This window comes from Lacerta agilis, chromosome 6 (assembly GCF_009819535.1).
Source record: "Lacerta agilis isolate rLacAgi1 chromosome 6, rLacAgi1.pri, whole genome shotgun sequence".
Classification (NCBI taxonomy): Eukaryota; Metazoa; Chordata; class Lepidosauria; order Squamata; family Lacertidae; genus Lacerta; species Lacerta agilis.
Window position 1 is genome coordinate 81,258,114 of NC_046317.1, and position 25,385 is coordinate 81,283,498.

Genomic DNA, 25,385 nt, shown 5'->3' on the forward strand with positions numbered 1-25,385 from the left:
CCCCTCCCTTACTACATCAGAATCTGTAGTAAACATCTGGACCAGCCAGATGAGCCACAACCTCTCTGTAGAGGATCACTTGGCTACCCATTCACCATAAGGCCTGTAACAGTGTCCTTATTTCTCTTCCCCCATACTTTGAGCAAAGCTTCTCCTGGAAGTAGGAACTTCATGGAGCAGGAACAGATTCCTTTCTATAGCTTGCCGTGGTGGAAAGTACAAATTTAGGCACGTATTGGCTCTTCGCAACCAGCATGGTATGGCTTCAGTTTGTACTTTCTCTGTATATTAGTACCAAATGTAACACGGATACATCTCCCCTCAAAATTCCTGCATATGGAGACGTTTGGCTGGGAGTCAGAGTGGTATTGTAGGTAGGACTTCTGAGCTCAGATTGAGAAACCAGAGTTTAAATTCCCAACTGGAGACAACATGTTCTATAGACAGAGTCCCGCTACAAAAAATATCTTCTCCAATCTGGTGCCCTCCCAGTGTTTCAGGGAGCCATTCCAATCTGGGTTGGTGGGCTCATGATCCAAAACATCTGGAGGGCACCAGGTTGCAGAAAGCTACCAGGCGACCTCACCAGGAGCGTTTCACTCTCTTGCAGCCTTAGCCATAGGGCTGTTGAGAGGATTAAAATGATTCTGCAGGGCTCCTTTAGGACACTGATACAGGTGTAAAGAAATTGCAACCGTAACAAACAATTGCAAACGTAGCAAAAGTTGTCATGAACAATAAGTGAACCATAAATCATATTAAAAAATTTTAAAAATGCAAAAATTAAATTCAGTTACGGCAACAACCCCCCCCCCCAGCAAAAGCTCCCAAAAACAATACCCCAGCCCAAGAGTCTTTTCAGCGGCCTCAGCTTTTGTAGCTGGAGTCAATCAGGGACCTGTTCTCCCAGAATAGCTAGAAGAGTAGGACTCGAACCAATGGCTTCAAGTTACAAGAAAGGAGATTCTGACTAAACATGAGGGAAAGCTTTCTTAGGGTAAGAACTGTTTGACAGTGGAACATAGAAGGTGGACTCTCCTTCCCTGGAGGTTTTTTAAGCAGAGGTTGGATGGCCATCTGTCATGGATGCTTTAGCTGAGATTCCTGAATTGCAGGGGTCGGTCTAAATGACCCTTGGGTCCCTTCCAACTCTCTGATTCTAAGAAAAATGCCTATAAGGCAAGGAACAGGTCTTCTGGGAATCACAAACAAGATGGTATCCCTCGTCCTTGACATTTCTGTGCCTTAACCAGGCCCCCAGTGTCATGGGAGGAAATCTTAAGCATCTCACTTCAATTCCTAGCTTAAATCAAACCAACAGAACTCTGTTTCTAACTCTTGTGGCTCCCCAAAGTGTTAGCGCTTGGGGCTTTAGCATTTTGCTTGATCAGCATCAGCCTTGGCCATTGGAGCTGGTACAATTCAGGCTTGGTGAGGAATCCTCCTTGTATGACAATGCTCACATGGTGGAGAGGGCAAGGAGCTGGTTGAAGAATTCAAACCTGAATTAAGTCTTGATGCTGCATTCAGGTTTTTTTTTCTTTCTTTCAGTCACACAGACATTTAGTTTCTGGGCCAAATTCAGAGTTCAGCTGCAATATTCAGGACATTGCAGGAGAGAGCTGCAAGTAAGGTGAAAGGGACTAACTTACTGTTAATTTAAGCTGCTTCTCTGAAGAAGAAAAAAAGGTCATTAGGTGACTATCTGTTGGCTTAGCTCAGCATAAGATAGAAGGAACCTGATGCATGCATGGAGGAAGAAGGCCAGGATACTTAAAAGGGATATTGTTTGTTCCTTCACAGCAGTTTTTCTTCACTGCACGATATCCTTCTGAAGGATGCTTGCAGTGGTGAAGAGGAACCATGGGCCATTAATAGCTACAGAATCCTATGAAAATGAGTTTCAGGTGATTTAAGGCCGGCCGCTTCGTTATCCTGAGCACTCTGTAAAGTAAGGACTCAAATTGGAACCTATATTGTAGCGTAAATGTTCCTGCACAGCGTTCCTGTTTCCATGGATGCATTTGCAGTAATTTGCAAGCTGGAATGTAGCTCCTGTTGTTTTGATAGAAAAGAAGGGGAAACCAGCAGCCAGGTTCCTAGCTAGGAAGAAACTCTGTCATTGACAATCTGAACAGCATGAGCTTCAAGCTGTTTCACATAACTTTTAAGAGGAGGTCAGGACTTGGTAGGACAGGATGTATGTCTGTCCTCAAATTTATATGTAAAGGTAAAGGGAACCCTGACCATTAGGTCCAGTCGCGGATGACTGGGGTTGCGGCACTCATCTCGCTTTACTGGCCGAGGGAGCCGGCGTACAGCTTCCGGGTCATGTGGCCAGCATGACTAAGCCGCTTCTGGCGAACCAGAGCAGCGCACAGAAACGCCATTTACCTTTCCACCGGAGCGGTACCTATTTATCTACTTGCACTTTGACATGCTTTTGAACTGCTAGGTTGGCAGGAGCAGGGACCGAGCAATGGGAGCTCACCCCGTCGTGGGGATTCGAACTGCCGACCTTCTGATTGGCAAGCCCTAGGCTCTGTGGTTTAGACCACAGCGCCACCCGCGTCCCTCAATTTTATATGTATTTTGCAGCTATTGGATTTAAGGACTAGAGCAATCTGCGTCCTGGGGAATTGCAATGTTCCGATGGATTGCCTTGCCCAGCACTTCTGGTCATCCCTTCCAGCGCATGGCTGCAGAAGAGTGTTGGGTGTGTTGTACGTAGGGTGGACACTTGTTTCATGTGGGGTGACTATCATCTGCCTTGCTTTGCAGATGTGCAGGGCTTCCTGGTTTGTACTTAAGTGTTACAGTAGTTTGGAAAAATCACACAGGAAGCTGTGTCCTATTGAATTGGAACTGGTGGCCCATTTAGACACAGAAGCCGCTGACTAGGCAAGGAAGAGCCACTACGCAAACTTTGCGGCAGGTGGGTTGCTATTGCTTATTAGGAGGAAGAAGAACACAGGAGGTTGACGCAGTGCTAATGCATTGACAGGAGTCCTGCATTGGCTCTGCTGGTGATTTTGCACTGGGCTGACCTCTCAGCTACCTCTTCCTCCTGGAAAGCAAAAGTGACTCTCCTCATGGGAAATTAGTGCAGTGTTTTTCAACCTTTTTTGGGCAAAGGCACACTTGTTTCATGAAAAAAATCACGAGGCACACCACCATTAGAAATGTTAAAAACAGTGGTGGCGAACCTTTTAGAGACCGAGTGCCCAAACTGTAAACCAAAAACCACTTATTTATCACAAAGTGCTCAAACTTGTTGAGCTTTTTTGGGGGGAGCTGCCGACCAAAGTTTTGGAGTTTTGGGGGGGTGCACAAAAGTTGCTTTGCTTTTGGGGGGGCGCCCCAAAGCTGCTGGGCTTTTGGGGGGGAAGGGAGTCGATGTTGCAGGGTGCAACGTTACCGTGAGCTGCATCGAGCGGATTGGAAAGATCTGGGGGGGGGGGGGAGAAGATTGCCACCGATTGTGCTTTGTGTGTGTTTGTGTTTTCTGACCGAGGGGTGGAGGAGAGCCCGTCTTGCTGAATCAGACCGAGGAAAAAGTGTGAGCTTTGTGGCGGGCAAGGAGGAAGCAGGAGTGATGAGAGAGCAAAGGCGAAAACTAGAGGAAGGCGCTGTTGCTGCGGGGCTCTGCCGGGAGGACCGTTGCCTTCGCCACTCACACTCCTGCGCTCGGGAAGGGCTCGAGGAGCCTCAAGTGTCCGCCCCTCCCTGGCGTCTTCTTAGGCAGCCGGGACTATGGAGACTTTGAATGGCACCAGCCTCGGCGAGCCTCTGAAGTCGCCGCAGAGCCTGCACCACTCCTTCGCCGAGAAGAAGGGGCTCCACCGAGCTCCTTCCCCAGCCAAACCTTTCCTCAAAGACCTCCACGCCCGGGCAGCTTCTGCCAAGCCCCCGCCGGTGCACCCCAAATTCCCCAGCCTCTCCAGCAAGCCGCAGTCCCCGCAGGCGGGAGCCCACCCGCAGGGGCGTCGCTATGGGGGGCGGTACGCTGCCGGCCCTTTGCTGGTGGCGCTCGAAGAAGGCGAGGCAGGCTGAGGGGCGACGCCTGGCCCCGGGGGCAGAGCGGGCGCTAGCTGCGGCTGCTCGCGTTCCCGATCGCTGGAGCCGGTGCTGGATTCCGCATCGCTGCTGGCGGCCTGAGCCAGCCTCTGCTCGTCGGAGAGCGGCTCGGACGGGCAGTCGGACAGGTCGGAGCTGCTGTCCATGTGGCTGATCCTGGCGCCGGATCCGCTGCCCAGCCCAGCGGCCGGTGCCAGGGAACCCGGCGGGGCCAGGGAACCCGGCGGGGCCAAGGAGGCGCATCGCTTGCCCTTCCTGCCTTTGCTTGGCTCGCCACCGGGCTGCCTCCCGCCGGCCTTGGCGCCTGCTTGATCCGGGGCCCGGGCTGCCTTCTTGCTCGAGAGGGTGGATTTAGCACTGCTCGCCTTGCCAGGCGCGCCGGCAGCGAGGCAAGCCGCCGCTGCCTTCGCACCCTGGGCGCAGCTCCGCCGGGAGAGGCGGCTCTGCGTGGCCAGCAGCCCCAGCGAGTGCAAGCAGGCAACAGTGGACGCAAGCCTGGGGAAAAAACAACAACAGCAGCACAGATGGGCCGATGGTGCGCGTGCTAGCAGTGAGGGCTCTGCGTGCCAAATCTGGCACGCGTGCCATAGGTTCGCCACCACTGATATATAAAGTAATTTTTCAATTTTTGCCGCGGCACACCAGGCAACATCTCGCGGCACACTAGTGTGCCGCGGAACAGTGGTTGAAAAACACTGAATTAGTGTAGCAGCTCCATACCACCTGGTGAGCTGCTTCTGTTTAGACCTAGAGTCATAGAGTTGGAAGAGACCACAAGGGCCATCCAGTCCAACCCCCTGCCAAGCAGGAAACACCATCAAAGCATTCCTGACAGATAGCTGTCAAGCCTCTGCTTAAAGACCTCCAAAGAAGGAGACTCCACCACACTCCTTGGCAGCAAATTCCACTGTCAAACAGCTCTTACTGTCAGGAAGTTCTTCCTAATGTTTAGGTGGAATCTTCTTTCTTGTAGTTTGAATCCATTGCTCCGTGTCCGTTTCTCTGGAGCAGCAGAAAACAACCTTTCTCCCTCCTCTATATGACATCCTTTTATATATTTGAACATGGCTATCATATCACCCCTTAACCTTCTCTTCTCCAGGCTAAACATACCCAGCTCCCTAAGCCGTTCCTCATAAGGCATCGTTTCCAGGCCTTTGACCATTTTGGTTGCCCTCCTCTGGACATGTTCCAGCTTGTCAGTATCCAGTATCCTGTTCTCTCGAGGAAGAAGTTCTTTAGGGTCTTGGGCAGAGGCCTTCCCCAGTCCTGTTTCCAAAGGCCCATTTAGCTGGTGATCTAACCTGGGAAGTTAACACAAGCAAAGCATTACCATACAGATGAGCAATAGTCCCTCTCTAGCAATGTAGAGTTGTCTCCCCCATTCCCTGCTTAGAGGATTCCTCTGGGTTTCAAGCTGGTGTTACTGTTTCCCCCTTGCCTTAAAATGACAAAAGGAGTAGCTTTAGAAACTTACAGAGATGCTGTATGTTGTAAGGATTTCTCCTTGGGCAATGGAACCTTTCTCCCATGTACCCCCCCCAAATCTGTTCTGGGGGTTCCCTCAACCCTCCAGGGCAGATTTGGGGATGGCAGGAGAGAGGGGTAGGTGCATTGTTTATTTAGTTCAGCCCTGCTGACATGGAAAGTGAAAGAAAACCGAAATCTTCATTTCTCTTTCCTCCCTCCCTGCAGTACTGTTGTTTTTGTGGAAAACAATAGTTAACAGATTTAGCTGCTGCAATGGCAAAGAATTGAAACAGCCCCACCTCCCTGCCCCCTGGCATCAAGACTCCAATCTGCCCCAGACTCCCCCCCCCCTTGCCTTTTGTGAAACACAACCCACCAAAGTATGTGAAAATGGCTGCATTCAGACAGCACCTTATTCCATTTTCTCCACCAGATATTTTCAGGGTTTTTCATGTGTGATCTTTCCCTTTATTTGATTAAACACCACTTACTCAATTCTGCTATATTAGGGGTGCCATATTTCAAGAAGTAAAAATCTGGACACAAAAAGCTGTCCATCGCCCAATGAAAGTTGTTGAATGATTGGAATCCTGGACATTGGGACATTAGGACTTGACGGATTGGCTTAGTCCAGGGGTCAGCAAACGTTTTCAGCAGGGGGCCGGTCCACTGTCCTTCAGACCTTGTGGGGGGCCGGACTATATTTTGGGAAGGAAAAAAAAAGAATTCCTGTGCCCCACAAATAACCCAGAGATGCATTTTAAATAAAAGGACACATTCTACTCACGTAAAAACATGCTGATTCCTGGACCGTCCACGGGCCAGATTTAGAAGGCAATTGGGCCGGATCCAGCCCCCGGGCCTTAGTTGGCCTACCCATGGCTTAGTCAGCAGATTCATAGCTAAGCATGCCCAGTTCTTCCAATCTGTAGAAGCAAAAGCAGGTTTTCCTTCTAATGCCTTATACTTGTTTTGTGTGAAAGAGACTATGAGTAATTTTCTTTCTTTCTACAGCTTGGCAGATGCAGAAAAGATTTCTCTGTTGTCCTCATGTAAATTCCCTCCCCCACCCACCCACCCACCGCACAGGGAGATCGTATCTTGAGCTCTTTTGCCTGACAACTTGTTTTTGTGCGGTTGCCCATAAATATTTTTGTTTCTCCAGCTTTGTGGGGTTGCTGGTTGTGGCAGTGGCCAGATTGGATCTAGCGACAAGGCTCTGGATCTGCTTAGCTTGAGTTGCGAAAGGTCTCTCTTTGTTCTTCTTCTTCCAGCTAAGATAGGGGGTTGTTGTCTTCCTGCTTTGCATTATCACCTCTTTTACACTTTCCTGCTGTTGTTAGGAAGCTATGGTTAAAAAATGAAGAAATAAAAGTTGTGTGTATTATGTGTACCCTAACAATCTACCGGTATGTTGCTGTTGGAGCTGGGGGGAGAGTTCTAGTGCTTAGGGCAGCCTCCCCCCCCCAAAAAAAACTTGGACCTGTGGGCACAATTGCAAACCGGGTAAACTGTTGTGGGCACCACACACAAATTCCACAACCAAACACACACCACAGCCTATTCTACTACCTTTGCTGTAAACTGCTTACAGGTGTTTAATTTTAGTAAGTGGTATATACATTTCTAGAGAGGGTGCAAAGTGGGGCTGGTGAGGATTATTATTATTATTTAATACCCTGCCCATCTGGCTGGGTTTCCCCAGCCACTCTGGGCGGCTTCCAGCAGAATATTAAAACACAATGATTCATCAAATATTAAAAGCTTCCCTAAACAGGGCTGCCTTCAGACGTCTTCTAAAAGTCCAATAGTTGTTCATTCCCTTGTCATCTGATGGGAGGGCGTTCCAAAGGGCGGGCGCCACTACCGAGAAGGCCCTCTGCCTGGTTCCCTGTAACTTCACTTCTCACAGTGAGGGAACTGCCAGAAGGCCCTTGGAGCTGGACCTCAGTGTCCGGGCTGAACGATGGGGGATGGAGACGCTCCTTCAGGTATAGTGGACCGAGGCCATTTAGGGCTTTAAAGGTCAGCACCAACACTTTGAATTGTGCCCAGAAACGTACTGGGAGCCAATGTAGGTATTTCAGGACCGGTGTTATGTGGTCTTGGCAGCCACTCTCAGTCCCCAGTCTAGCTGCCGCATTCTGGATTAGTTGTAGTTTCCATGTCACCTTAAAAGGTAGCCCCACATAGAGTGCATTGCAGTAGTTCAAGCAGGAGACAACCAGAGCATGCACCACTCTCGCAAGACAGTCCACAGGCAGGTAGGGTCTCAGCCTGCGTACCAGATGGAGCTGGTAAACAGCTGCCTTGACACAGAATTAACCTGCACCTCCATGGACAGCTGTGAGTCCAAAATGACTCCCAGGCTGCGCCCTTGATATTTTAGGGGCACAGTTACCCCATTCAGGACCAGGGAGTCCTCCACACCTGCCCGCCTCCTGTCCCCCAGAAACAATACTTCTGTCTTGTCAGGATTCTGTTAGCCGCCATCCATCCTCCAACCGCTGAATGAGACCTTGGAGCCTAGGGAGACCCAATGGTCTGATTTGAGAAGTCTATAGGGGTTGCATTTGACACACAAGCTTTGAGTTTCCTTGCACGGTGGGAAGTGTCCATTCGGACTTGCTGGTTTGATGGTCCGTACTAGCCAGTTTGGGTCACTGGAGCACACAGGATTGGGTGAACAGAATAAAGAGTGTTTGTACCAAACAGGCCGCCTTCGGTCATCTTTTCAAAGTTATGTTATCCTGTGTACACACAGAGCTTCCTGTGATACAGAACCACCATCTTGCCTTGTCCATGCATGCCCACTGAGTTTAAGTGCAAGTGGTACTGATCCTTTGTGGTTCATAGCAGGGAGAAGCATATATAAATATTTGTGTCATGTTTATATTCAGTTTTACCTCTGTCTTTGGGAGGCATTCCTGTGTACTTGGAAGGTCCATGTTCACCTGTGTAAAGTACACCTAGATAATGCTGTTGTTTGTGGACATACTTTGAATGTCTCGTTGCTTCAGGTGGGATTGACTATAAGTGGGATGCAAATGTCATAACTGATGTAAGAATTAGACAACCAGGATGTTTGTGTATTCCTTCCCTATCTGACCCTGAAAGTGGCACAAGTTGTCACCCAGGATATTTTGCATTGAGTTAGCACCAGGATGAAATCCAGCATCTTCTTGAGGTACCAAGGAGCAGATAGGGACAGAAATGTCGTCAACCCTGTCAATGGGCTGATCGCTAAGGAAACAGTGACAAAGTAGGACATTTGAGACCCAAATGGCCTGAGCAGTTAGGAGCGCCCCAAGGTAATTGTGGGGGTGAAGTTGCTTGCTGGTATGGATCCAATGAATGTTTTACTTCTCATAACCTGTAACCTTTCTTAATGTACGTAGAAGGATGTTTATGCTTTAAGAATGTTCAGATGTTTTATGTCTCTTTGTGCGCTGTGCCTATAAAACCCTCGTGGCAGCAAACCTTCTTAAGCGACAGTTCGGCTAGAGCAACTTTGTTAAGGCGAGCTCTGTCCTACTGCAATAGCCTCCAATAAACTCCAGGTCCCTAACTGGATCTGCTGAAGTTTGCTGTAATGCACTTGGTTCCGTGTTTTATTTAAAAGCTGCTCTGTCACCTGGGCAACAAACAGGTGTTGTAGAAGTGAATTCTTACCACGTTAACTGTCACGTGGTGTTCACCTAAAATAGGCTGTCCAAGATTTCAGGCAGGGACTCTCTCTCTCTCTCTCTCAGGCCTACTTGAAGCTGTTAGGAATTTAAACAGGCACCTTCTACTCCATTTAGGAGCCAGCCTTTATCTATTCATGCTTATTTATTTATTTTTAAAAGGTTATGTCCTGCCTCCCCCCCCAAAGGAATCCATGGCAGCTGACAATTCAGGGGAAAGTAAAAAAAAAAAAAAGGTAATAAAAATACTAAATTAGCATAATAGTCACAACAGTAAACCATACCTAGGGTTAGCAGTAATTAAACAAAATGCTTTGAAAATCTAGGAAATTGCCAGCCAAAGGACTTTTTAAATAGCCATCTTTAGTTGGAAGAGCCTATGGTCTTAAAAATGCAGTTGCACTTGACTTCAAGCAGCAGGGTCATTTTTAGGCGTGGGTTGAAGCTGCTGTAACATTAGCTGCTCTCGAGTTGACACCAGGTGCAGTCTGCTTTCTTTTATACGTATCTGTCCTTTTGCCTCCCGCAGATCTGCATAATAACCTTTTCTGTGTTTTGCCTTGTGTCTCGTTAATGTTGGTTGTGGCGTCGTGCCATGTAGCTAGGATAGCACCTCGATCCTGACCGCGATCCCTTCTCTGCCTGTCTTGGGCCCAAGGTACCAAGCAACACCCGACACAACTCTCAGCAAGAAACGTCAGCGGTTCCAATTTTAGGTTTGACCGTGTTCTCTTTGCTGTGTTTCCCAAGTGTTTGTGGTTTTAGCCAGTGATTAATCAGTAATGCTCATGAAGCAGCTCATGAACTGCCATTCACAGGGTGAATTTGATGTGTGATGACAGCTTGAGGATCACTTGATTGATATTTTTATAATCACGTTTCCGATGAAGTTTCCTTCTGGCATTAAGATAAAATTATTCGGGCCTGGTTTTGGATTCCCTTACAGTTTAAATGGAACAGCAAATATTTTTAACCTGAGTTGTTAAATCTTATAAGAGTTCCCAGCACACGTAGAAATAGCACAGTGGTGCATTTATCCCTCTTTCTCTTCCCCCTTTTAAATAAGTACAACAATTTAAAAAATCTTCTTTCTGTTTTAGAAAAAGAAAATCTTTTATATGCAAAAACGCAGCCAGGAGATAACTTCATCCCATTGTACTTTGTGTGTGCTTCCTTTAGTTGATAATCAAAACTTAACCTACCTGATGTTTTATTACTGTTAATTTGTTTAATAATATATCTGTTGCTGTTACTTCTGTTTTTCATAAATCTTTATTTTATCTTTTGCCCTTTCAAGGTTTTCAGTAAACGAATCTTAGGACCAAATCATTTTTTTTTTCTTATTTACATTGTGAATTTCTAAGAAGTCTTGCCAGAAGAAGGAAGGGATACTTTATGGCATGGTATTATTATTATTATTATTATTATTATTATTATTATTATTATTATTATTATTATTATATTTTTGGACTCAGTTTGAACAAGACATGAACAGAAATTTTGAGCCCAGCTCATTTCAGAAATCTATTTCAGGGTCAGTCTTAGGCCTCACCAATCTGTGTTTGGCTTCCCAGTTGTTGCAAAACATAATTTCTCTCCTTTCCCTCTAAATACAGAGGCATTATTCTTCCAAATACCAGTTGCTGGGAATTGCAAGTGGGAAGAGCGCTGTTGGATGCTTAAGAGATCTAGATCAGCTATCATTTACCTGGTGCCCTCCCAAAGCTACCAACATCTTATCCAGTCCATAACATCTGGAGTGCACTGTGTTCATGAAAGCTGATCTAGAGGGTTGCCTCTGCATCTGAGTCCATGGGGCTGATCCCAAGTAGCTCAATGTATATTGGGCAAAACAAGAACTGGGGGGGGGGACCCAGTAATGACTGAGTAGTTTCCCCAGTCTTTATTTCCCCAGTTGCCTCCTGCAAAGAGACAGGATAAATTGTCTTAGAGAAGATTGGAAAACATTTATTGAATATATGAGAAATAATTGTGTACAGCTGAAAAAGCTGGCAGCATCCAGATAAATAAAACAGTGTAAATAAGTTTTGATAGATGAAGTAATTAAATACTGAATGGTATATTTTAGGTAAAATATGCAGTAATTTATGATAAGTAAAATGAACCATGGACAGAGAAGGAGGGAAGTCATTGATATCTTAAGGATGTAAAAATGAGTATTTTAAATTGTAAAACAGAAAATTTAATAAGAATTATATACAAGAGAGAGAGAGAGGATAAATTGTCTGATAGATATTCCCCCACCCCGCCAATCCCCTCCACCTGCAGTTACAGCGCCTAAAAATATTGTTTGCATTTTAAGATTGGGGCGTGGAATAAAAACAGCATCCTTGGTAGGACATTCATTTTTATCACGGCAATTCTTCCCATTAACGACAGTTTCAATCTTGTCCATATCTCCATGTCTTTCTTTATTTCCGTCCACAGTTTTTCGTAATTATCCTTGTACAGGTTCAGGTTTTTGGTTGTGAGATTGATACCTAGATATTTTACTGTTTTGACAAAATTGAGGCCAGTGCCTTCCTGTATTCTTTGAATTTGTTCTGCACTCAATTTTTTTCCTAAAACTTTGGTTTTCTGCTTATTTAATTTGAAACCAGCTACAAGTCCAAATTGTTCAATTATTTCCAAGGCTCTGGGGACACTGCTTTCCGGTTCCTGCAGGGATAACATCAGATCGTCTGCAAAGGCGCGTAGTTTGTATTCTTTCTCTCCCACACGAATTCCTTTTATCTGTTTGTCCTTTCGTATCATATTTAGGAGGACTTCCAGGACCGTAATAAAAAGTAAAGGGGAGATAGGGCACCCTTGTCTTGTTCCCTTTTCAACTTCAAACTCCTCCGATATCACACTGTTTACTATTACTTTAGCTCTTTGTTCTGTATAGATGGCCTTAATGCCATTCAAGAATTTTTCTCCAACTCCCATCCTTTCCAGATTCTTTTTCATAAATGTCCAGGAAACTTTATCAAATGCTTTCTCTGCATCAACAAATAATAGTGCCGCACCTGTGTTTATGTCTCTCTCCAGTTTTTCTAAAATGTCCACAATAATTCTCGTGTTGTTGCTAATTTGTCTTCCTGGCAAGAAACCTGCTTGATCTCTGTGTATATAATCTTTCAACACTCTTTTCAACCTTGTAGCCAAAACATTTGCAAAAATTTTATAATCCACATTCAAAAGGGATATTGGACGGTAATTTTTCATTTGAGTCTTATCAGTATCTGGTTTTGGAATCAGTGTGATAAAGGCTTCTTTCCACGTCTCTGGTGCCCTATCTCCTTCTAATATTTTGTTGCAAATTTCTCTTAGCGGCTGCGATAGCCAATCTTTCAATGTCTTATAATATTTTGCTGTTAATCCATCCGGTCCTGGAGCCTTCCCTAATTGCATGTTATTTATTGCATCTTCTATCTCCTGTGTCGATATTGGGTGGTTGAGAGTAACTAGTTTTTCCTCTGGGACTTTTTGCAATCCATTCTTTTCCAGAAATCGGTCTATTTCTGCTTCATCTATCTTCTCCTCCTTGTACAGTTGCTTGTAGAATCTTTGAAAACACCATCTGATTTCCTCCGGTTTCTCCACATTTTTTCCATTTACTACCAAATTATTGATGACATTTGCCTTTTGTCTTTTCTTCAATTGCCAAGCTAGTAGTTTTCCACACTTATTAGCCGATTCAAATGTTCTTTGTTTCATCATCATCACTTTCCATTCAATATCCTGATTCATTATATTGGCATATTGGGATTGCAAGTATTTGATTTCTTTTTGAATTTTAACACATCTGGGATGTCCTCTTAATTCTTTTTCCTTTTCTTTGATTAATTTCAACAATCTCTCCATTTCTGCATTTTGTTGTCTCTTCTTTTTTGCTTTTTCACTAATGAGGAATCCTCTCATTACAGCTTTACTTGCATCCCAGGCAGTTCTTTTCTCCACTTCGGAACTCCAATTTATCTGAAAGTATTCTTTCATCTTTTTCGCCGCTCTTTCTACTAGCTTGGTGTCTCTCATCAAAGCGTCATCCATTCTCCATCTAAAAGAATCCTTGGAAATCATTTTTAAATTTAACTGTACCGGATTGTGGTCTGAAAGGGTTTTAGGACCAATTTCTGCCTTTTGTATTTTTGGAGCCAATTCATTCGAAATCCAAATGTAATCTATCCTCGACCATGACTGCTGAGATTCACTAAAATAAGTTGCCTCTGTATCTGTAGGGTTTTTTAGTCTCCAAGAGTCCACCAAATTCAAATTATCCACCATTTCGAAAAAAGTCTTTGGGAGTTTCCCATCATTCGTTAATTTAGTTCTTTGAGATCTGTCCATTAATGTGGAAACTGCACCATTAAAGTCTCCAAGGCAAACTAGTTTGTAATCCAAATAGTCCAACAGCAGATCATGTATTTTCTTATAAAAAATTGACTTTCCATCATTTGGTGCATAAAGTCCCAGAATCAAAATTTTTTCGCCTTGTATATTAATTTCAATTGCGATGTATCTCCCTTCTTCATCTTTAAAAAGCTGTCTTGGGCTATATTTCTCCTTTGCATATATCACTACTCCTCTCTTCTTGACCTTGTCCGATGATATAAACTCTTGGCCTAATTTTTTGTTCTGTAATAATCTTCTATGACGTCGGGCTATGTGGGTTTCCTGTAAGCATATTATATCCAAATTCTTCTTTTCTATGCTGTAAAACACTCTGCGTCTCTTTGGTCTCTGATTCAATCCCCGGACATTCCATGTCATTAACTTGAGCGCCATTTTCCTCTTTATTCTTCTCCTCCAGTTGCTTCTCCTTTCTTGTCTTTCTCTGGATCCTGGCTTGGTCCTGGTAGACCTGGTAGTCCCGGCGGTGGTGGAAATTCAGCTGGAAACCTATAAAGTTGCGCTGGATCGAGTGGAGTACCTTTAAATTGTTCCAGATGCTTGTCCAAAAACTTTTGCTTTTCCGCCAAGGACCTTATTCTTATCTTTTTCCCTTCGAACGTAAATGCCAGGCCTTCTGGAAATTCCCAACTGAAGGGAATTTTTCTTCTTCTGAGCTCAGTCACCAAGTCGTTGTAAGGAACTCTTTTGTCCAGGAAAAATCTGGGGATATCCTTATAAAAAATTACTTTATTCTGCTCTACCACCAGGTTGTTTCTGTAATGCAAGTCCAGAAAGAAGTCCCTATCGTGTCGATCGTGTAGCACAATCAAACAGTCACTGACTGTTTTATTGCTTTTCTTTCCTCTGGAACCTCTTGGTCCAAATCTGAAGGCCTTCACTATGCGCGCTGAGACGTTAACCTCTTCAAGCTCCCAATATACTGAAAATTGCTTCACAATATAAGCTTTTAGGTCTTCCCCTTCCAATTCTGGAAGACCCCTTAGACGGATGTTACCCTCTCTCTGATGTAGTTGCAGAAAAGCAAGAGACTCTTCAACAGTTCTCTGTCGTGTTCCAATATTCTCTATTTGTTCCAAATCTAAATTGTCCAATTTTTCCTCCACCTTTTTTATTTTTTCTTTGACCACTTTAATTTCCTCTGAGTCCTTTTTCAGAGTGGTCACCTCCTGCCCAATTCTATTAATTTCTTCTCTGTTCTTCTTTACATTCTCCTCAATTTGCCCAATTGATTTTTCCAGGGTCTGCGTAGAGTTTTTAATATCAGCTTTTATATCGGCTTGTAATTTTTCTATTGCAGAGTTCACTGTTGTATTTCCTAGTGCCACTGATTCTTGTGTTTGCTTCAACCCTTCGGTGACACTGTTCAATCCTGCTGCTATTTCTGCCACACTGGCAACCAATTTCTCCATTTGTTCCTGGAGAGTTAGGGAGACAGAGCCTCTTTTTTGTGCAGAGCTAGCACCAGTTGTTTTTGATCTAGTGTCCATCTCCTGTGGGCTCTGCAATTGTAATCTCAAGGTCACTCCAGTTGCTGTGGTAACAATCTCAGACATTCACAGCAGAAGACCAACAGTCCCAAAAGTAAACACCAGGTGGCCAGCAGCTCAATTCTGAGAACAAAGAGCCTGCTGAGCCAGGAGCCCACACCAGTCCCAAAAATCCAACTTTTAGGCAAAGAGTTTAAATTTTCCAAGATGTAAATTCCTTAAAGCCAAGAAGTATTTATTTTCACGTAGCCCAAGTCAGTAACAGTTTCTAACTTGCAGTGTTACCACCAAAGTCCGTAAAGTAGCTTGTATCTGGTTACAAAGAAGTCAAAATGTCTCCACTGGTAAACAGTCACTGGAACACCAACAAAGAAAAAATGGCAATAATATATTGCAGCCCGCTACTGACCCGGAATCCTAATCCAGAGGGTGAGGGGCGTCTTCTTTTGCCATATCAACTGTTTTTAAGTCTTTAAACATCCTTTAAACAACTTTTAATCAACTTTTAAAAAGTTTGGCAGAGTTCGCAAAACTTTCCCGTTAGTCGCGGCTTTGATCTTTTAGCGCTACCAAGCTCGCGCAAACAGTACAAAGGGAACAGGCTTCCTTTAAAATTTCCTCTGCAAGTAATGTTCTCCAAACTTGTCAAACAGTCCAAAACTTTTACTTACAGAGTTTCTTTGGAAGTTTCTATGTCGGAAGTGCCGGGTGCTCGAGTCTGGCGGGATCGCTGCTTTGATCCTCCGAAGGCAGTCGCTTCTTCAGTCCCGTGCCGGTGCTTCGCTCGCCTGATTTTCCCCCTTACGAGGGTCGATCAGGAGCGGAGACGGCACGTCTGGGACCCACGAAGCCAGCAGTCCACGGGACGCTCTTCCCGTGGCTTTAAGGGACCCCTGGCGCAGGCAGGGTAGTCCCTATAGCCCATCGGAGGACGGAGCCGTCAGACCCCCGTCCGCCATTGACCGGCACCTAACCGGGCGGTCTTAAGAGAGTTGTAAGATCTTTCTATAAATGGGTTATCTGAGTAAGTATTGGGGTTTTCTTTTTCTATGTTATTAGTGGTTCTCATTTTTATACAGGCAACCCCCCACCCCATTCACACGGGGGTTGCAATCCGAGGCACCGTGCGTTTTTTGTGAAATTGCATATTGGAAACCCATTGGAAAAAACCCAGCAAACGCCCTGTCTTTATGATGTTTCTGGGTCACTTCCAGGTTCGGCTTGATGCAGATATTGAATGCATGTAAACAGGGTGCTTGCCTGTATGTAAATGCTGCCTTGAGTCCTGTCAGGGGAAAAGCTGGGATATGTATGTATGTATGTATAAATAAATAAATAGCGGCGGCGGCGGCAGTAATGCCACAAGAACTGCAAGGCTTCCAAGCCAGCCCTCATTTTTCTTTTCAAGTCCCTTCAACTTGAGTTTGGAGGCTGGTTGCTTAAGAAGTTGTCTTCGCCATCCCAGCGTGAGGTGCTTTGCTTGCACAAGCTGTGTTTGTGCATGCAAAGCACTATGGTGTATGTGTGGGTGGGTATAAACTCTATAAAGTTGAGAAAGTTGACCCTTTCATTGCAATTGCCTCAGTTTCTTGGTAAATTCCGGCTGTAGGAAAACCGAAGCCCCAAACCTAGTCCCCCCCCCCCAGACTAAAATGTCATCAACACGGGATTTCTTCAATTGAATTTGCAACGGTCCTAGTTTTTTTCCCTGCGAAAAATGTAATTATGCAGAACAATACAGGTGAAACTCGAAAAATTAGAATATCGTGGAAAGGTTCATTTCTTTCAGTAATTCAACTTAAAAGACGAAACTAATATATGAGATAGACTCATGACATGCAAAGTGAGATATGCCAAGCCTTTATTTGTTATAATTGTGATGATTATGGCGCACAGCTGATGAGAACCCCAAATTAACAATTTCAACTTTGGGGTTTTCATCAGCTGTACGCCATAATCATCACAATTATAACAAGCCAAGGCTTCACATATCTCACTTTGCATGTCATGAATCTATCTCATATATTAAACTCCAGTAGCTAATGAAAACAATTGCTTACATCAGTGGACTTTCCCACGATACTCTAATTTTCCGAGTTTCACCTGTATATACTGGGATACCTAGCAAGAAAAAGGATGTGGTTGTTTTGGTGCTGGGAAATATTTAAATGCCTGTCAGGGGATGACAGGCTATCATTAAATTCCACCTCAGGACGTGGGCTAAAGTGGCCTGAGGTTCCAAATATAAATACAGTGGACGCTCAGGTTGCGAACGCAATCCGTGCGGGAGGCACGTTCGCGATGCAATTCAGCGCTTCTGCACATGCGCGAGTGCCAAAACCCGGAAGTGACCCATTCCGTATCCTGAAAACGCACAACCCAAGGTATAACTGTAACGTAATGGTAAGTATCAGGAAAGATACAGCTTGTGGAGCACAGCATGTCTTGTTGGAAGAACAGTTACCCAGTTTAAAAAAGTGTTTGCTGGTTAATCCATATGTGTTTTTAACATGTATACAGTAGCAACACTACTTTTCAAAGAAATAAGCCTGCTTTCTCTGGGTTTTTTTATGCTTTTTGATATTGCATCTGTTGCAACATGTCCCATCTAGGAAGAGGCATTTCCCTATCTGAGAGAAAAGGGGAAATGTTTCTTCCAAGGTAGGGCCCAGTACCCATGGCTTTTCTAAGAACCATTTAAAAAAAATATCACTCACATTTCTTTCCGAGTCTGAGGTCATCATTGGTAGCCCTTGTCCAGGTGACATTGCCAAGTCAGATCCTGTGGGTGGCTATGGGGTGTGTTGCTAGTGTGTGAAAACAGTCCGGATCCAAGGACCCCCAGGCATGCACCTTCCAATGATGGGGAGACATGAGGTGCTATCCTGGCGCCTGCGCATCTTCACTTGGTTGCAAGTGCCGATAGTTGCAAAATGCGCCCGGTGCCTGGTTAATTTCGAACGCTGCTTTCCAGAGAAGCTCACCTGCTGCTAATTTAGATAGGGTTGGGCAAAGACTTTAGCATATTTTGAAGCTTTGGCTTTCTAAACGTTTTAATTTTCTTGATTAATGTACGTTGTGTTGCGTTTTGTAGTGTACACAATACCTCCTTATGGTTTGGATTGTGTATTGAATGCCGTCCAGGGAACTTCGGTAGCAGAGCAGCATAGAAATTACGTTAATACATAACTTCTGCTGCCCAGTTTAATCAGGGACACCTTTTTTTAATGGATTGGAAACTCTTTTACTAGATTAGACTAGCCAATGAATTTGAACCAAATGTTCAACCCTGTCTAAGTCATTGTGGAAGGCTTAGGCCATCAAAAATAAGACCATAAGCCATGGGCGTAGCCAGGATTTATGTTGGGGTGGGGTAGAACCTCATTTAAGTATTTTTTATTGATTTACTTGATTTGAGGGGGGGAGCTGCCCCCCAGGACTACTTGCATCAAAGAGAGCACGTTTCCAACTCCAGCAAAACGTTTTAGTTGCAATCTTCTTCTTTTCAGAAAAAAAAATTCCTTCCTTGAAGGAGGAGTACTAATGGGAGCGCAAAGCAGTTAACTTATGTCAGCAGATATTTTTCTTTCTTTCTTTCTTTCTTTCTTTCTTTCTTTCTTTCTTTCTTTCTTTCTTTCTTTCTTTCTTTCTTTCTTTCTTTCATCCAGGGTCCCAGATAAGTTAATTTTCTGCCGAAACCAGCACAAGTCTCAGCCTGTTAAGGAAATGGGGGGGGTTTGTTTGCATGGCAACTTCAAGGAAATCTGAATAGGGTGTGGGAGAGGAAGGGGGAAGAGTAAAGAGTGCAAGCGCATTGTGTTTTTACAACAAACGCCTCATAATTGCTGTCAGAAAAAGAGAGGAGCCCTCAGTATATTGTGGCAATACAGGTTTAAACATGGAGTCAGTGACAACAGGCTGGAATGTTAAACAAAACCTGAAAAGGCCTTTACTCTAATTATAGCTGGAAGCAACTGGCCAGTACCTTGGAGATGCAGTGATGAGGAGAGCCTTAATGAAACTGCCTCAGAGGCATGGCTGAGGGGGACAGAAGACGGACTATGTTTTGACAATAACACTTGTTTTGTGGAAATCTTGACCAGAAGCTACAGCGCAGAGTTCTTTAAACAAATTTTATTAAATAAAGATACAGTGGTACCGCAACTTACGAATTACTCGACATACGAATTTTTTGACTTACGAATGAAAAAAGCGCCCGCACGCCTACGAATTTTTCGACTTCCGAAGGACATCCGTTGGCAGTTTTAGATGGGGTTTACTTGACTTACGAATTTTAGATGCGGTTTACTCGACTTACGAATTTTTCCGAATTTTTCATTTCCAATGCATTCCTATGGGGAAATCACTTTTTTCAACTTACAAATTTTTCGACCTATGAATGTGCATTCGGAACAGATTAAATTCGTAAGTCGAGGCACCACTGTATTGTATATCATTAAGCCCAACTTCAGCAGGTCACTGGCTTCTTGTGAAAAGCCTTGACTAAGCAAAAGCTAGACATGCTCTGCAGTCTGAGTGGGAGTGCTGAAAGGATGATTGATTGATTGATTGATTGATTATTGACCACGTCTGAAGGTGATGTGCAGTACAATCAATTAAAAGCTGTTACACACACACACACACCTCGTTTAGAATATAAATGATATCAGTGCTATTTTTCTAGAAAAAGAGGTGCCAGAACTCGCCATGAACACCTCCCTCATTCTCTTATAATGGCAGTGGCGCCAACCTGAAAGGTGCCAGAATTGAATGCCCTGAATGATACCATATAGAGCAGGCGCTTACGGCAAAGGCCCATTTATCCAGCTGGGGAAGCCTGCCAGAACAAAAATGCCTTGTTGTTAAGCTTTTTATGATATAAAGTATAATGAAATGTACCACAAAACATATGTGGCAAAAAGTGGACTGTAAATAAAAGAAGCTTCTTGTTCCTACGCTTGGTCTTTTAACCACAACTCCAGACATTTTTACGACACCCATCCGCACTGTGCTTGATTTTAAAAGAGCTGATATGCAGTAGAATCATGGGGGGGGGGGAATGACACTTGGTATAGACCAGTTGGTTCCCAACATTTTTTGGCCATGCCCCACCTAAGCAGCTCTAATATCCTGAGGCCGGCCCCCGTGACATATAATTCCTGTTATTCAAAAAGTGAACTATTCACATGGAGGAAGCCTAAAAAGGCCACTCACTGTTAATAACTCATTCTTGAATTGCCCCCCCTTAAAAAACAAATTGCCCCCTGTGGGACATGTGCCCCACGTTGGGAACCACGGGCATAGACAGTGAGTACCTTCTCACAGATGTGGGCGACTGTGGCTCACACTTGGAATCCCACTGGTAAATCTTATGTTGATACTTCCAAGTGTTAGAACCTAGGTGTCAAATGGTTCCCAAAACAAAATGTCTAATTGCCATTTTGGGGCAAGACAGCTCTAAAGTCTTATTTTTCAAATGATGGACTGACTGATTGATTCTCAGATGGGCGGGGTATAAATAATATATAAGTGCTTTCCTTCCTTCCACAAATGATGTTGGGTTACAGCTCCCCAAAACCCTTGGCTAAGCTGGCTGTGGATGATGGGAGTTGGAGGCCAACAGTATCTGGGGACTCAAGGTTGAGTTGGAAGCCCAGCTTTAGAGGGAGGGGAGTGTTCACGTCTGTCCTCTCAAACTGCAGAATGCAGTCACCATGGCCGATATATTAGTAGTAAGTAGGCTATTGCGCGGCCAGACGAAGTCCCCCCGTACCCCGGGGCAGCCCCTGAGGGAAATAAAGACTCATGACAACGTTCTATGGGATTAAATTGGCCACAACTTTATTAATATTTCAGATGTAGGAAGACCTTGGCTCAGGCATTGGGCGTTTATCCTTCCCAGCCCCCCAGCCGGGGTTCTGGGTACCTTCAGGGTTATCCAGCATGATTGGGAAGTGGGCTGGTCTGGAGAACATATGTTCAAGCAGATAGCCCACCCCCCTATGTTTGCTGCCGCTGGAAGGGGAGGGCAGTGATGACCCTGGGCGTTTGGTCAATGCCTCCCCCTGAGACCCCTTTAACGGGAACCCTGTTATCACCGCCACAATGGGGGCAGGGGTCACCGCCCCACGCCCCCCAATCCTGTAAATGACTAAAGGATTCCGCCCAAGGCCTGCAACCGCCAAAGTTGTGACAAATTGCTATGGGAAAGGCGAAACCTGTCAATGCAGGGAAATTCCTTTCCGGCCCTTCAACAGCGACCTTGTATAGCAGCGCCTGCGTGGCTGTGTGGCTGTGGAAAAAAGGGTGGTTAAACCTGCAAAGTAAGCATCAATTGAGGGAGTGGAGGGTGGGGAAGCTCTGAATCCAACGGCCGCTTCCCAGGTATGACTCAAGTTCTATTGTGTGTACTGCATAATCCCTCCCTTTACCTGGCCAATCCCCCTGGCAACACCTCCCCAGCCAGGATTGGGCGGCTGCTAGTGTAGGTGGAGTCCACAGGTATCCCAACCTGGGAAGGTGAAGCCAGACCAACTGCCAGGAGCTGCCACCGTGATTCAACGGGCCTCCTCGCAACATGCGCACCCCGTTTGATGTGGGGAACGCTCATTCTTGTCTGCTTCCGTGGAAGAAGAAGTATTTAGCTGCTGGAATAAACTTCAGCCATGTCGTTTGTCATCTCAGTAGATGAGAATGCACCAAGTGAGAAGGAGTATGGCACTTTTCTCCTGGCTGTAAACTGTTCTGTGAGAAAAAACAAAATATAAAATATAAAAAATTCCTTCCAGTAGCACCTTAGAGACCAACTAAGTTTGTTCTTGGTATGAGCTTTCGTGTGCATGCACACTTCTTCAGATACACTGAAACGGAAGTCACCAGACCCTTATATATAGTGAGAGAGTGGGGAGGGGTATTACTCAGAAGGGTGGTGGGAATGGGTGATTGGCTGATAGGTGTGGAAAACCTGTTGACGACTGTTAACGGCTGCAATTGGTCTTACAGGAAAAAGCAAGGGATGAGATGGCTAAAGATAGCTTTGTCATGTATAATGAGATAAGAATCCAATGTCTTTGTTCAGACCAGGTCTCTCCATGGTTTTAAGTTTGGTAATTAGTTGCAATTCAGCAACTTCTCTTTCCAGTCTATTTCTGAAATTCCTTTGTAGTAAGACAGCTACTTTGAGATCTTGTATAGAATGTCTATACAAGGAATTTTTAAATTATGTTTTATTTTGTTTTCACTATGGCAGACCAACACGGCTACCTACCTGTAACTGTTCTGAGAGAGTTAAGTGCGAAGGTAGCCTAAGCCCATTCTCCAACAACAGAGTGAATAAACCTCTGCAGCTGAGGTGACCTCTCTCGAAAGTGCTAGGTGCCATTGAAGGTGGCTGTCGCTATTCATCACCATTTTGTGAACATCCAGGAGCCATCTAGCTGGCTGGTGGTTAAAATGCAGTGCTGGACTAGATGAGTTATTGCATGCTATTGTGTGTATAGACTAATCATTAACCTTCCGAGTGTGGATCTTGATGTGGTCAAAATAGGAGGCGATCAGCAGGTTTCGGGAAACTTAAAACACAAACACACAAAATGCACTTTTAGAAAAACAAAACTCTACTCCCCAAACAGCCTGATGAGGATTGAGCATGCTCAGTGGGCACTGAATGTTGACTGTGTTATAAAATTTAGGTTCAACCCCAGAAGGGAGTCCACGAACCCGGGTGAGAGCCTTAGTAGGGCTCCCCTCCTCTCAAGAGCACTTATGAATAAATAGAGACGATACAGAATCTCCCAAAGCAAGGCGATAGCCCATTATTAGAAACTGCTGCAGCAGGGTGTCTTGCAAGCAAAAGACCACGAACAAAGGCGCGCAAGCTCCTATATAGACTTTTGAAATTGCCCCCCTCCAGCTCAAGACCACCCCTCCATACATTAGAATTACATCACAAATTGGGAGGGTCTGTTAGCAGTGATCTGAGCATCTTGGACCCTGCCCCCATGTCTCCTCTTGCCCTCCACCAAAAACCCATCAAGTGAAGCAAAAGATATTTACATTTCCCTATTTCCCAGCCAAGTTAATCACACCCTTTTGTCTGACACTCAGGTATCAGGATGCCAGAGATTATCACTCAGGCAGAGGGCTGCTGAGTAGCTGGAGGGGCAACCCCCCCTTTGTTCCTGAGACAAAGAAATACTTGGTCAGTTGGGAGTCAAAATGGAGTGAGGCCTGTCTTCCTGTGCTGTTTTTCAGACATGTGGCCTTATTTGTTTCGGTACATTACTAACAATTATTATATATAAATAAAATACCTTAAAATTCTTACAACAACTGTCTGTTTTGGAGACGAGATGGAATGGTATGGTATGGCGTTGTCTTGGAAGAAGCTGTTTGGAAGCCCAAACTATCCCATGGGCCTCTGTTATCTGTCTGCTGGTTTAAACCTTCCCATTATTTTTTATTGCTTAGCTTTTTAATTTCACTGGTCCTTCTCTCTATCCGCTTTCTGGTTCTCGTAGCCCAGTGATGGCTTGGCTCTCCTGCTCCCAACTCTTCGCTGCTCTCCTGTGTGAAGAATCTTGACTGTGTATTCTGTCTGTCTTTAACCTCACAGGCTCGCACACCACTTCATTTACCCTCAAGCCATCGTCCAGCCCAGCGTGGTCATCCCGACCCCCGTGCAGTCGATGACATCTCCCTATATAGACTACGCAACGGCGACCCAGGCCTACTCGCAATTTACCGCCACCGCTGCCTACGACCAGTATCCGTACGCTGCCTCTCCTGCTGCCGGCTTCATGGGATATGGCTACACAGGGGCTGTCCAACCACCTCTCACCGCCTCCAATCCTGCTGTAGCCGCTTCCACCGCCTTCATGCAGTATCCAGCCACACAGCTACAAGCCGACCGTATGCAGTAGATGGCGGCAGCGTCACCTCCACCCCTTTTGGAGAAGGACTTATTTCTTTCTTCCCATGATGGGAGTGGAAATAATATTTTTTTTTCTTTAGTGGGGGGGGGGGTCGGGGTTGGAATCCGTGAGACGAAAGAGGAAAGCAGTTCAAAATAAGTAAATAAATCGGGAGTTTCTCAGAAGACTTTTTAGGAAGAATGCATATCAATACCTAAGCTATTTATAGTGTTACAGGCAAGCTTTGCAAAAGAAAAGGAAAAATATAAAAGACATTCATAACAAATGAACTTTCGTAAGCTCTCTCTCTTTTTTTAAATGAAGACAGTTGTTGCAGAGGTGGACTGTAAGTGACTTAAAGAGGAAAACTACAGGTTTGGGCACATTTACATCAGTCTGCTTCCACCAGCCATCGTTTTCTCACTCCTTGCTCCTGCTTTTATGCACTATTTAACTCTGTTGAACTCTGCAAGCTGGTCATTTGCTCTTGCCACAGAAGGTACCCGGAGAATACAGTAATGGAGAAAAAAAAAAGCAACCTTTTTCTTTTTGGCTCATCTTAAAAACTTTGTAATATTCAAGATGCCTTACAGAGGAAAGAAAGAAAGAAAGAAGAACCTATTTTAATATTTATTGTGATCTTTTTTATTGTTATTATTCACGGGAGCTGTGAAGTGCAGGTGGAAGAATAGTAATATCTGCCTTGTTTAATTCTCAACTAAATTATTGTATGTAGGTGAAGAAAAAACGTTCCTAAGTAACGCTAAATCACTTTCAACATGCAAAAAAAAAAAAGGGAATATTGGCTCGAAGGACGATGGAATATTCCTTTAGTCAACGCACTGTAATTTTCCCTCTCTCTTCTTCTTCTTGTAATTGTTACTCTTTTAAGATTATCTCAGAAGTTTTAGGTATATTTTTTAAAGCAAAAAAAAAAAGGAAGGAAAAAAATGAATACTGAACATATTGTCTACTTTGATAGATCTTTTGTTTATAATGCTGCAAAGCCTAGAGAAATTTTACAGTATTTATATAAAAAAGCTAAGCATGGGGGTCGTGGGCCCGTCAGTGCTTAGGAGAATGTCAGGAACGGATCAGAGTTTTTAAAAGGTGTTTCACACTTGAACAAAGAAAGGGTTTAAAACGTGACATTTTTATACCCAATGGTACAAACTGCTGATTTAAGCAAAGGACACAGTGTAAGTTAAGTGCATTTTTACAAAAGAAGAGCAATAAACTATTTTGATTTTTAAAACAACGTCGCATTGTCTCTTGAAGCCCTGTAGCAGGTGGGGATGTGGGCTGTGGTAAGGTTGGCCCAGGTTGGTACACAATGG

General features: G+C 44.5%; 1 protein-coding gene across 1 annotated transcript in view; it reads left to right on the forward strand.

Moving 5' to 3' along the window:
- Window positions 1-24,116, forward strand: part of RBM38 (RNA binding motif protein 38) — a 38,180-nt gene extending 14,064 nt beyond the window's left edge. Inside the window, exon 4 of the mRNA XM_033153611.1 lies at window positions 23,751-24,116. Coding sequence (XP_033009502.1) covers window positions 23,751-24,057 — 307 coding nt within the window. The 3' untranslated portion in view covers window positions 24,058-24,116. The remainder of the gene's footprint in view (window positions 1-23,750) is intronic.
- Window positions 24,117-25,385: the final 1,269 nt, after the last annotated feature.